We start from the raw sequence: 12,072 nt of genomic DNA, 5'->3' as shown, positions 1-12,072 counted from the left end.
ACCCATCCACTCATCTCCCTCTTTTTGTATAGAGACTTGCATTTGTGTGTACTTGTCTTCTTGTCAATTCTCTCTTCTTTTCAATTCACCAGGTTAGTATTACAACTCAGCATATACATGTCGCTGGTCAATTTTGTTTCCTTTCATCCAGGCTATGGCTTGGTGGCGGGTAAACCAATAATGACAAACAGCGGAAGATGCAGATCTCCATCTCTAACACTCTTTCTAGTCTTGAGCGCTTCTTCTTAGTAAAGGACCTCGAGCTTCCTTCTGTCTTTTGGATAAATTCTTTGTTGAAATTCCAACTAAAAATGTAAGTTTCCCACGGCCACAATTAACCGTCTGGACTCACTTCTGACTCCTCCCCCTTAGCTTCAAAATGGCCTCTTCTGTTGACCAGATTACCAACGCCATGGGCAACGCCTCCATCGCTGAAAAGGCCCCCGCCACCTCTCCTGCCGCTGAGGCCCCCGCCGCCGAGACCGACTCTAGCGCTGCCCCCACCACCTCCAGCGCCCATCCCCAAAACTCGGCTTCTCTGTATGTCGGTGAGCTGGACCCCTCGGTCACCGAGGCTATGCTGTTTGAGCTCTTCTCTCAGATTGGCTCCGTTGCCTCCATCCGTGTTTGCCGTGATGCTGTCACCCGCCGCTCCCTGGGCTACGCTTACGTCAACTACAACAACACCGCTGATGGTGAAAAGGCCCTTGACGAACTCAACTACACTCTGATCAAGGGCCGGCCCTGCCGCATTATGTGGTCGCAGCGTGACCCCGCCCTCCGCAAGACTGGCCAGGGCAACGTCTTCATCAAGAACCTTGACGTCGCTATTGACAACAAGGCTCTGCACGATACCTTTGCCGCCTTCGGCAACATCCTGTCCTGCAAGGTTGCCCAAGATGAGCATGGTGTCTCCAAGGGCTACGGATTCGTCCACTACGAGACCGACGAGGCCGCTCAGCAGGCCATCAAGCATGTTAACGGCATGCTGTTGAATGACAAGAAGGTCTACGTTGGCCCTCACATCCCCAAGAAGGACCGCCAGAGCAAGTTCGACGAGATGAAGGCTAACTTCACCAATGTCTACGTCAAGAACATCCAGCTGGACGTCACTGACGAGGAGTTCCGTGAGCTGTTTGCTCAGTTTGGAGAGGTCACCTCGTCTTCGCTTGCCCGTGATGTTGAAGGCAAGAACCGGGGCTTCGGCTTCGTTAACTTCACTACCCACGAGAGCGCCTTCAAGGCTGTCAATGACCTGAACAGCAAGGACTTCCGTGGTCAGGAGCTGTATGTCGGTCGTGCCCAGAAGAAGCATGAGCGCGAGGAGGAGCTGCGCAAGTCGTATGAGGCTGCTCGCCTGGAGAAGCAGAACAAGTACCAGGGCGTCAACCTCTACATCAAGAACCTGAATGACGATGTTGATGATGAGAAACTGCGTTCCATGTTCTCCGAGTTTGGCCCTATCACCTCCGCCAAGGTTATGCGCGAGGTTGTCAGTGAATCTTCTGAGGAGGAAGAGAAGAAGGAGGCTTCTGAAGAGGTCAAGGAGGAGGCTAAAGAGGAGATCAAGGAGGAGATTAAGGAGGAGGATACCCAAGAGGAGGTTAAGAAGAGCGAGGGCGAGGAGGCTGCCGCTGCTCCTACTGAGGATGACAAGTCTGACATCAAGAAGGGCGAGCGCAAGCTTGGAAAGAGCAAGGGCTTTGGTTTTGTCTGCTTCCAGAACCCTGATGATGCCACCAAGGCTGTCACCGAGATGAACCAGCGTATGATTGAGGGTAAGCCTCTGTACGTCGCCCTGGCTCAGCGCAAGGAGGTTCGCAAGAGCCAGCTTGAGGCTAGCATCCAGGCTCGCAACCAGCTCCGTATGCAGCAAGTTGCTGCTGGTGGTGCCATGGGCCAGGGCTTTATGGCTCCTCAGATGTACTACCCCGGCGGTGCCCAGCAGCCTGGCTTCATCCCTCAGGGCGGCCGCGGTATGCCCTATGGCCAGCCCGGTATGCCCATGCCCAATGGCGGTCGTCCTGGCCAGTTCCCTGCTGGCTTCCCCCAGCAGGGTGGCCGTGGCATGCCCGGCCAGATGCCCCCGAACATGTATGTTGGCCAGTTCCCTCCTAACGGTCCTTACCCCGGCGGCAACCCCATGTACATGCAGATGCCTGGTGGTGGCCGTGGCTCTGTTCCTCCCGGCCGCAGCCCTATGCAGGGCATGCCCGTCAACATGGCCGCCTCTGGCCCTGGCATGGCTGGTTTCCCTCCCAATGCCCGTCCCCAAGGTGGTATGGGCCGCGGCATGGGCCGTGGCGGCCAACCTGCTGGTAACTTCCCTCCTGCCGGTCGCCAGGGTCCTTCTGCTGGACCCGAGGGTGGTATCTCTCCTCTTCAAGCCCAGGTTTCTGCCATCCCCGACATTGCCCAGCAGAAGCAGATGCTGGGTGAGATGATCTTCCCCAAGATCCAGGCTGTCCAGCCCGAGCTTGCTGGAAAGATCACTGGTATGCTACTTGAGATGGAGAACAACGAGCTGATTCGCCTGTAAGTTAATTATCGATGACGATCGCATGTCTACCTGCATTTGACAACAGGAAAAGTCGCTAACATGTTTGCATAGTATTGAGGACGAGGTTGCTCTGAAGGCCAAGGTCGATGAGGCCATGGCTGTCTACGACGAGTACCTGAAGGCCCAGACTGGCGATGAGAAGAAGGAGGAGCCTACAGCAGAGGCTTAGGTTTCTCTTGCTCCTGGTGCTCTTTTCTAACACATTGCATTTTCTTTTCCTTTACATTTTTCCTCTCACATTTCTGTTCTCTTTTTTTACCCCCTCCTTTTCTTTTCTCGTGTGCTTACGACGGCGTCTTTCCTTCTTCTCTACAAACGAATGACTAGGCCTCCAGTATGGCCTTTTTTCACGAAGCACTAACGATTCGGATGTTATTTCTTCTCTGTTCCCGTCAGCTCGGTTGACTTGGGGGACATGAGAAGAATCAAAAGTTTTTTTCAAGTAGTTTCCAATAACGGTGGCAGGTCTTTGTTTGTTTCTTCCCTCTATCTCTCTGTGTCTCTCCCTGACTCTCTCTTCTCAACGCTGCACGCGATGATGTTTATTGGATTTTTTTTGTTGACTGGGTCTCTTGTTTCTTTGTTTTATTTGATATCATTTTTAACGATTCCCGCTACATGATGGATGGCCATTCATTTTATTTTTATTTTTTCAAGTTGTCTATTTATGCTGCCTTGTGATGGACTAAGACGAGCCGGGCTTTGATATCAGCCCTGACAACGGAAGAGGTCTGGAGTGAAGAAAGGATATGGCAGTCTTTTGACGGACTTTTGTTATCTTGGGCAAGATGTTATCATCATTTGGTTCATCATCTTGCATGGGTTATTATTTGCGAAGGCTTGTTTGTCTGTCTATTCTATGGCTCGCAATAAGAGGTTATTATATATCCTAGTAGCTTTCTTGTTCGATTATCTACTTCATAACGCTAATATTTCTTCAATAATTTCCCTCCATCTTATTCATGTCTCCCTATCTAAAGCTACTTTCACATGTCTCCTTTTGAAACCTTGGCGTCGTTTTTAGACGTCTCGTTCCATACTTCATGACCCCTATACATTGGCTACCGCCTTGCTCACATCGTTACTCATTAACAGCATATTTTCCAAACTAAATTATCAATTCAACGATTTACATTCCTAGCTCGGTGTATATATACATATAGATACACACATACCATATGCTCTTCGTTCTCACTATCCCGCACTTTAAGACTTCCCTGCGCCCTTTACCTGCCCTTCCTCTTCTCTATCGTCTATCGTCAGTCGTGGCTCTAGCGTGCCATAGAGCAGCTGCAGTAGCCTCTTGCGCTGGTCCTGTCTCAATGATGAGAGATGCGAGCTCACTTCGTCCAGGCCCTTTATCTGGTCTGCCAGTGTCAATGACGTCGAGTTGACCGTGCGGATCAACGGTGAAACTAGTGTCTTGCGGATGCCGTCCAGCGCGGCTTTAAGGGCAGCCAGTTTGGCATTGTGGTCGACGAGAATGTACTTGTTGCTCTGTGTCTTGGTGCGCACGTCGCGCAGAAGTTCCTTATTACGTGCGTATTTTTGCACTGCAGTCGCACGTGGACCCAGCAGTCGCGTCCACAGCGTAGCAAGCGCCGAACGCCGCTCTAATGCATCGTCAGCATTAGCATCATCGCGTTGCACCGTTTCAGCAAGTAGCTGGAACTTAGAGTCAGCCGCATCAAAGCGTGCAAGCAGAGGCAGACTACGCTCTAGCTCGTCCGTCACGACAGATTCCATAACACCAAGGAACTCGAGGAACGTTCGTTCCAGCGCGTGACGTGCACGTTGGCTTTGTGTACGTCCGATTATGGCTGTAGTCAGTGTGCCTAGTTTGGTTTGCTGGCCGTCAGGCTGCTCAAAGATGCCAGATCCGGCAAATGTCAGGTAGAAATTGTCCAGCATATAAGCGACCGGATTCCATGGTAGCTGGTGCACGCTATGCAGTTCCCGGCGGGCCCACTGGAGAATAATCAAAATGCCATCAATGTCGCTATCAACACGCGCAAAGAACTTATTCATTTCCATTGAAAGCACATTAAGGTCGTCGCTGAGGGAGTCGAGGATGTCGTATATCAACGATGCTGATGGGATATTTGTGTATCGCACCGTCTCGCCCAAATCCCAGATGGCATGACTAGTTCTTTGTAGCTCAGTTACGCGATTCGCGCCACCCTCGGAATAGTAAATTAGAGATTCAAACGACCGTGCCACGCCGGCGACTTTGACCAGATCCGGCACGGGCGGTCGATTGGCAAGAGGCACAGGTGTGGTTATTGTAACAGCCATAGATACAGCAAAGCAGACAATGACAAAAGTAGCAATACACTGGAGTATGGAGCTAGTAGCCTTGGTGTATTGGGCTAACAGAAATTGGCGCACAGTAGAACGAACTGTGTTGGTGCTGGTGTCCAAGAGAACCTCTAAATAACAGAGTCAGTAAAGGGAGTAGAGAGCTGGATAGATGACTAACTTACCAGTCTGTTCTAGACGCTCCTCTACAATCTGTTCATGTTGAGTTTGAGTACCACTGCGGGTATCTGGCGACCACGTAGATGGCATTTTAAGACTTCCAGGATCAAACACGTCCATTTCGTCAAATGACAACATGTGACTCTGCTGCGATGTTGGTGGCGTGATGAGCTGTGCGGGACTTGGCTCTACTAAACGACTTTTGCGCTGCAAAGAACGTGACGCATTAGAGCGAAACCTTCCAGAGCATATATTCGATCTAGTAGTTGGTCGTCGGTACCTGGGTCGCTGACTATGCGGAGCCTTATCAACACACCGATTACGATAGGATCGAGCAATAATCTCATCAATGTCCATCTCCAGTGCCTGCGTGACAGACGGCGAAAGTTGGCCTTTGTCATAATCGTAATCGCTCTTGTCGTCAGTGTATCCCGCAACCTCATGTTCGTATTCGTTGTCGCTATAATCCGTACACGACTGCACAGTGTCTCCCATGCCAAGATCATCGTCGTAGTCTCTATCGTTAATATGAGCTGTGCGTTGATGCTGGGATGTTTTCGTATGGGTCTGCTCAGCCCGCGACACGGCTAGCATGGCGCTTTTTGGGGCTTTCAAGCACAGGCCATCCACGGCCGAATAGCCGACGCCCGATGCCGGCGCCGTTCCCATGTGGGCTTCCATCTCGTTTTGTAGAACCGCGTCTGGCCTTCTCTGAGTCTTTATGACTGCTGGGGCTGCCGCTGCTGTTTGTGGATGTGGTGAAGGCGCCATCGCGCAAGTGCTCTTTTCCGCTAATACTACGGTGCTTTTTTCGGCTGGCAGAGCGCTCTGGAGAAAGTCCGAGTCCGGCGGCAATTCTTGCCCCGGTACTGCTCCGCGTGGGGCTGGAAGCTGGCGGGGTAGAGGGGAGGGATTTGGCGAATAGATTCCCGTTAAGCGACCCGGTGGTGGTTTGTCGAAGGCGAGGAAGAGGCTTCTCGCGCTCCGATTCACGGTCTCCGTCTCTGTCTCGATCCCAGCCACGAGAACGGAAGAAGCTGGACTTGCGATCTGAGGAAGGCCTGCTGTATGTTTTGTCTGGGGCCCTATCTCGTGGGGACTCGTGTTGCTGGTGGGACTCTGTTTCACGGTCGTGGCCTCCACCACTTGATGAGTGCTTCCGTTTCTGTCGCTCTGGAGGGCTGGCATCCGTGATAGTGGGTGCGGCAGCCCGGCGATGTGCGAGTTGAGTCAATTGAGTGGCCAAGTGTAGGTCCGAAGAAAAGCCGCCCTGTTGCAAATAGTAGGGGTGGGTGAGGACGGTGTTTTTAGAGGGCGACAACGGATGTGGAGGAGCGTCTAGTAGACGGTGATTCGGAAGCGAGAGCCGGAGTGGAGCTTCTTGGTTATAGTAAGGCCGGTCGACGTTGAACGGGTCGTAGTCGTAATCACGGGCGGTATAATCGGGAGGGGCAGCAAGCTCCTTGCTGTCTTTCGAAGATGGCAAAACACGAAACGGCAAAGACCCAAGCGTTCGTAAAACCGGCAACGGACTGGGGACACGCGCAACACTTATGAGATAGATGTACAGGAACACAAGGCCTAGAGTAAAGGCAGCTATAAACGATGAGGGCGCAATGTTGACACTTAGGAGTGTCACGCTATTGTTTACCGTCAAGAGAGACTGCATTGTTTGTAGGTAAAAGACGCGGGAGAAAAAGGGAAGAGGAAGAATAATAGAGATTGGCTGCCTGCTGCCTATTGAGCCACTTATAGTTTATCAACAACAATGGGGGGAACAGGCAAGTTGTGTTTCAGATGGGTTGATATGCTGAGACAAAAAAAACATTAGCAGGCAATAGGCAAAGAGACAGGGCGAACAGTCCAAAGCGGCAAACCCAGCCAGAAGATTTCAACGGTCCCTTTTCCAAAGAGAAAACATTGACGAAGAAAAGGTTAAGATGAAAATAATGCAAGGGGAAAAAAGAATAAGAAAAGGGACCGCAGAAGCCTTTCATCAAGGCTTGTCGTTGACACGAGTTCTAAAAAAATATTGGAATACAAGGCAACAGCCGAAAATAATAGATCAGAAAACAGCAGGAGGGCAACTACTCGAAGATATATTTTTCTCGAGGATCTTGCCTCGCCTAGCCGGGGCCAATTTGTTGTTTTGTTTTGTTTTGTTTTGTTTTATTTCATTTCAACGTGAACCCTAGCTATTCAAGAAAACTTGGTCTCCGTTCAGTAAGATAAGTAGTCACTGCTTTTGTGCATTGTGTAGAAAAGCAAGTTCTAGGTTTCTTTTTGCTTCTGAGTTCTTGTGTTTATCTTCTTTTGCATTGTTCTCCTATTTTGCTACGCTTTCTCCTGAAGGAGAGCTTTGGTCTTCGTTGGCCCGGCACCAATCTACCCATTCTCATGCCATATCTACAGCAACTTGTTCCTATTTTTTTTCCCCCTTCAACCCCGGTATTTCTCATGCAAAGCCAGTCGTCGAGCTCAAAGTCGAGCAAGAAACAGGTCTCTTTTGGTGGATCGGCTCAGCAACTTCTTGCATTGCTTTCACTTCTTCTCCAATATTCAATCTCCAAGCCAGGGTTTCCTCTATGCGGGGTCAAAGTGAAGATGAGTGGTTTAAACCAAATGCGGGGGCGAGGCTATCAAGATGCAAGGGGCTGGAAAAGATCTCCAAAGGCGGTGAGCAAGTGTTACACGGTAGGATGTGTCACAACAACCCTAAAAAAGGGTTCGTGATAACTGGAGATCCCGAGTCTCAATAATGAGTGCGTTCATGAGCTTGGCTCAACTCAATTTGACGGATACGTTGCCCTCCTAAATCCTAGCGCCCCTCTCTACTATGTAAATACCTAAATGCAAAACGAGTATCAAGGTTAAAATAAAATTTGGGCTTCAAATAAAATACAGTACGTAGCTCATTATTTTCTTGTGTTAGGGGACATTCGTGCAATAGCCATATCTGAGTCGACTAATACTCCAAAAAGGTTTTGGTAGGGAGCCTCATGCAAGCCTTTCGTTGGGGCCTCACCGACAACAACTATTGCTTGTAAGATACCGGACTCAGGAGGGCAGATGGCTCCTGGCCGGTCCCTGCTCTCGCAAGCCAGTGTCTTGCAAGTAGCTTCGAAAGTCTCCCAAGCCTGGCGGTTAGGAAGGTTGGTGTCGAGTAAGGTTCGTAGGGCCTTGGAAAATTGAAATTGGAAGTCCTCATGCTGCTTCAAATATTGCAGCTTCAGGTGCTGCTTAGGGGAGACGCCGTTGGATAAGCAGATTAGGATCATGAGCATCTGAGCCTGAATGGCAGTGCTCTAGCCTGATTCAAGGCCGCGGGGCTCGAGGTCGCAGAAATCGAGCTTTAGTTGTATTTCAGTTGCCGTAGTGGATCTAGGGGGGTAAGAAAGAGTGCCCTCTTCAGCAAATGACATGTAAGATGTAGATGCTGTGCTGAATTGCTAGTTGGAAAACTGTATAAGTTTTTCCGGAGCCTGAAGGCGCTATAACCGATGTATAGGGAGAAAGGAAGGTGTTGGGGGAATTATCATATTGCCACATTTGCTGACTAATTTGTTCCCGCAGACCTTCGCTAAATGAAGGCTCGAGTTCAAGGGACTTCTCTGGCATTGAGAAAGTCTTTTCCATGATAGCAATGTTGTGAGATGTTCACGGCACCGCACTTATTGTTCATGTCCCTAAGCATCGATGCGAATGCAGGGGTAGGGGAGCAGGCGTAAAAAAAAATCCTGGAAACAGGCAGTTTAAGACATAGATCAGTCTTAAGTTTCTGAGTAGCACCAGAAATGCATGATCTCATGATGGCGTTATCCTGGGGGCCAGGAATCTCGAGAGACAGGACTTTTTTCCAATATTGATTGACCAACTAAGTCAGGCTATTTTGAAAGTCATTTGAGGCTCTCTTGACCCAGAGATTGATGCTCTCGTCACCTTCCACGGGTCTCCAGGAGGTGTAGCTATAAAGGCTGTCGATGGATTTGATGTCCGACGAGCTTTTGGGGTCTCGCCATCTGAAGCGGGGAGATCGGCCATGGTTTTGTTTTCTTTCAGAAAGCTTGTAGCGTGACTATTTGCTAATTAGCGAGAGGAAAGCACATCAACGAGGTTATCCTTACAGATCGCGAGTGGGCAATCGAGCCACAATATAACGTGATGATGAAGTTGAACCGACGTGAGTATGACCTGAGAGTGCCTATTTAATGAGACGGCAAGAGATTAGATGGTTTCTTTGTCGAGCTGCCTTGGTCTTAGAATGGCGTAGCGTCGATGCGCCGATAGAGCCTAGAAGACAAATGGAAAGGATGAATATGCATCAACAAGAAAGGATGATCCTTGAGAAAAGAGAAAATATGAAACACTTTAGCAAGTTTGCCTTCTAAAAAGACTAAAAAAGAGGGTGACTGTGAGAGACAAATAAATAGCTCTTGATTGGCTAGTACTAAGATGTATGCGGGTCGGGATACAAGTGGGTCTCAATCTTACTCACGTGATCGGAATAGTGACCGGACTTTGAAGCTGTGAGGGGAGCTCAACACTTAGCATGAGGAAGATAAAAAGCATTGAAGCCCTGGTGATGTGAATCCATTATTGGCAGCTCCGATTTAGCTGACCACTAACATGAAAAAGCGGGTAAAGAGAGTGATTCATATCTGTCAGATCGCTCCAATTCACTTGGCTCTTGGCTTATTGCAAGACAAGCCCATGACCCCCTGTAGCTTTGGCTGTTTACAACAGCTTAGAGCCCTGAAGAGTGTTTGGAGGTAGTAATAAATGCTCCACAGTGAAGAAAAAAAGTAGATGACGTAAAAAGGAAAAAAAAACAATTTCTTCTCTTCATTCTCTGACATTCTTATCCCTTGGATATCCGAGTCTATTGCTTGCTTGTTTATTGGCCTTTTCTGCGATTTCCTTCGTCTATTTTCCCCGGTAATCTGGCATAACTGCATTAATACATTTGTTGCTTTCTCTGCTATACTTTTGCATCTTCACCATGCCATCGTCGGCGCCTCTTGGCCGTGGTTTGCATCGATCTTCGCGACAGATTTCTCGACTCCAAAGTGCACGCCTGGCCCCGCCCTCCCTGAGATCTCTTTCTAGCGCTGCTGCTGCTACCGCGTCTTCCCGTCCCACTGGTAGCCGGCTAAGCCAACGACAAACATCGGCCTCTCATATCCCGCAGCAAAGACGTACAGCATGGACGCCTGCTGGCACTACCGGCTCCCTGTTTAATAGGCAGTTTAGCACAGTTCCCGCTCGGCAATCTGAAGCTGTCAATGAGGATGTTTTTGATCCGTCTACAATTGAACGCGAGTCTGACCAGGTTGATGTATGTATTGTTGGTGGTGGTCCTGCCGGCATGGCAGCCGCCATTCGCCTCAAGCAACTGGCCAACGAAGCTGGCAACGAAGACTTTCGTGTGTTGCTTCTGGAAAAGGCTGGTGAAATTGGCGCGCACATTCTATCGGGTGCTGTGATACAACCATCAGCCATCAATGAGCTTATCCCCGACTGGCTAGACGAGAATAACCCTAACCGTTTCGAGCATGCTACAGCTGCTACCACGGATCGCATACGCTTCCTGCTTAAGGACTATTCTCTGCCTGTGCCAGCTCCGCCGCAGATGCATAATGCTGGGAACTACATTGTCAGCCTGAACCAGTTCACTGCTTGGCTAGGCGAGCGTGCTGAAGAGGTTGGCGTTGAGGTTTACCCCGGCTTTGCTGCTTCTGAGGTACTATACAACACCGATGGGTCCGTTAAAGGCGTGGCTACGAATGATCTTGGTCTTAGTAGAGAGGGGAAGCCTAAAGACTCGTTTGAGAGGGGCATGGAATTCCATGCCAAAGTCACGTTTTTTGCCGAAGGCTGTCACGGCAGCTTGAGCAAGCAAGTCATCAACAAATTTGACTTACGCCGGGATAGCCAACACCAGACATACGGCCTTGGGCTGAAGGAGGTCTGGGAGGTGGACCCTGCCAAGTTCAACAAGGGCTCAATCACCCATTCCCTGGGCTATCCTCTGAGCTACGATACATATGGCGGTGGGTTCATGTACCATTTTGGTGACAATCTAGTAACTGTTGGTCTAGTCATCTCACTAGACTATTCCAACCCGTGGACCTCGCCATACCAGGAATTCCAGAGGATGAAGCTTCACCCTCTTTATCGCGAAACACTCGAGGGAGGCAAATGCATTTCATATGGCGCCCGGTCGCTAATTGAGGGCGGTTTCCAGTCAATTCCCAAGGTCGCATTCCCTGGAGGTGCGCTCATCGGTGACACTGCTGGTTTTGTCAATGTTCCCAAGGTCAAGGGTACACACAACGCCATGAAATCAGGTATGCTAGCAGCTGAAGCTGCATGGAAGGCGCTTGCTGATGCCGGCGAGTCGACCTCCTCAGTATTCCTGTACGACTACGAGGATAGCCTACGTAAAAGCTCTATCTGGAAGGAGCTACATGAGGTACGCAATATGCGGCCTTCCTTCCACTCGCCACTAGGCATGTATGGCGGCGTGCTGTATTCGGGACTCGAGGCTTTTGTGCTGCGTGGCCGCGTGCCATGGACTCTGAAGCATGCCACACCTGACTATGCAAACACCAAACCTGCCGATGAGTGTCCCAAGATTGAGTATCCCAAACCTGATGGCAAGATTACATTTGACTTGCTGACTAGTGTATCACGTACGGCTACAATGCACGAAGAGGATGAGCCTGTGCACCTACAAGTCAAAGACTGGGATGCCCATGCGGACAGGGCATGGCCCAAGTACAAAGGCCTTGAAAGCCGGTTTTGCCCAGCCGGTGTATATGAGTATGTGGAGGATGATACGAAGAAGCATGGAGTGCGTTTTCAGATCAACTCCCAGAAGTAAGTCTTAGCAAACCGGTGACATCAAAGAATCAGTCGTCCCGATACGAATGAGATGCTAACATTGTCTTTTTTATAGTTGTATCCACTGCAAGACGTGCGATATCAAAGCTCCTGACCAAGATATTAACTGGCAAGTTCCTCAAGGTGGAGAG

General features: G+C 49.8%; 4 protein-coding genes across 4 annotated transcripts; 2 read left to right on the top strand and 2 right to left on the bottom strand.

Annotated features, from left to right (window-relative positions):
* Positions 1-379: 379 nt before the first annotated feature.
* Positions 380-2,729, top strand: HOO65_070253 (Polyadenylate-binding protein, cytoplasmic and nuclear; the record flags this gene model as incomplete). Its single annotated transcript, XM_071004909.1, has 2 exons — positions 380-2,535; positions 2,612-2,729. 2 exons carry the CDS (start codon positions 380-382, stop codon positions 2,727-2,729), a joined length of 2,274 nt encoding a protein of 757 aa, XP_070856971.1.
* A 1,037-nt stretch (positions 2,730-3,766) lies between these two features.
* Positions 3,767-6,707, bottom strand: HOO65_070252 (uncharacterized protein; the record flags this gene model as incomplete). Its single annotated transcript, XM_071004878.1, has 4 exons — positions 3,767-4,989; positions 5,044-5,297; positions 5,355-5,571; positions 5,624-6,707. 4 exons carry the CDS (start codon positions 6,705-6,707, stop codon positions 3,767-3,769), a joined length of 2,778 nt encoding a protein of 925 aa, XP_070856970.1.
* Positions 6,708-7,953: 1,246 nt separating this feature from the next.
* On the bottom strand, positions 7,954-8,322 carry HOO65_070251 (uncharacterized protein; the record flags this gene model as incomplete). Its single annotated transcript, XM_071001285.1, has 1 exon — positions 7,954-8,322. The coding sequence occupies one exon, from the start codon at positions 8,320-8,322 to the stop codon at positions 7,954-7,956; it is 369 nt and encodes a 122-aa protein (XP_070856969.1).
* Positions 8,323-10,037: 1,715 nt separating this feature from the next.
* On the top strand, positions 10,038-11,921 carry HOO65_070250 (putative electron transfer flavoprotein-ubiquinone oxidoreductase, mitochondrial; the record flags this gene model as incomplete). The annotated part of the gene is made up of 1 exon (XM_071001284.1): positions 10,038-11,921. The coding sequence occupies one exon, from the start codon at positions 10,038-10,040 to the stop codon at positions 11,919-11,921; it is 1,884 nt and encodes a 627-aa protein (XP_070856968.1).
* Between the last annotated feature and the right edge of the window lie 151 nt (positions 11,922-12,072).

Source organism: Ceratocystis lukuohia, assembly GCF_044167205.1.
Source record: "Ceratocystis lukuohia strain C4212 chromosome Unknown Supercontig7_pilon, whole genome shotgun sequence".
NCBI classification, from domain to species: Eukaryota; Fungi; Ascomycota; class Sordariomycetes; order Microascales; family Ceratocystidaceae; genus Ceratocystis; species Ceratocystis lukuohia.
Note: the sequence above shows the minus strand (reverse complement) of the source record. Positions and strands in the feature narration are given on the sequence as shown.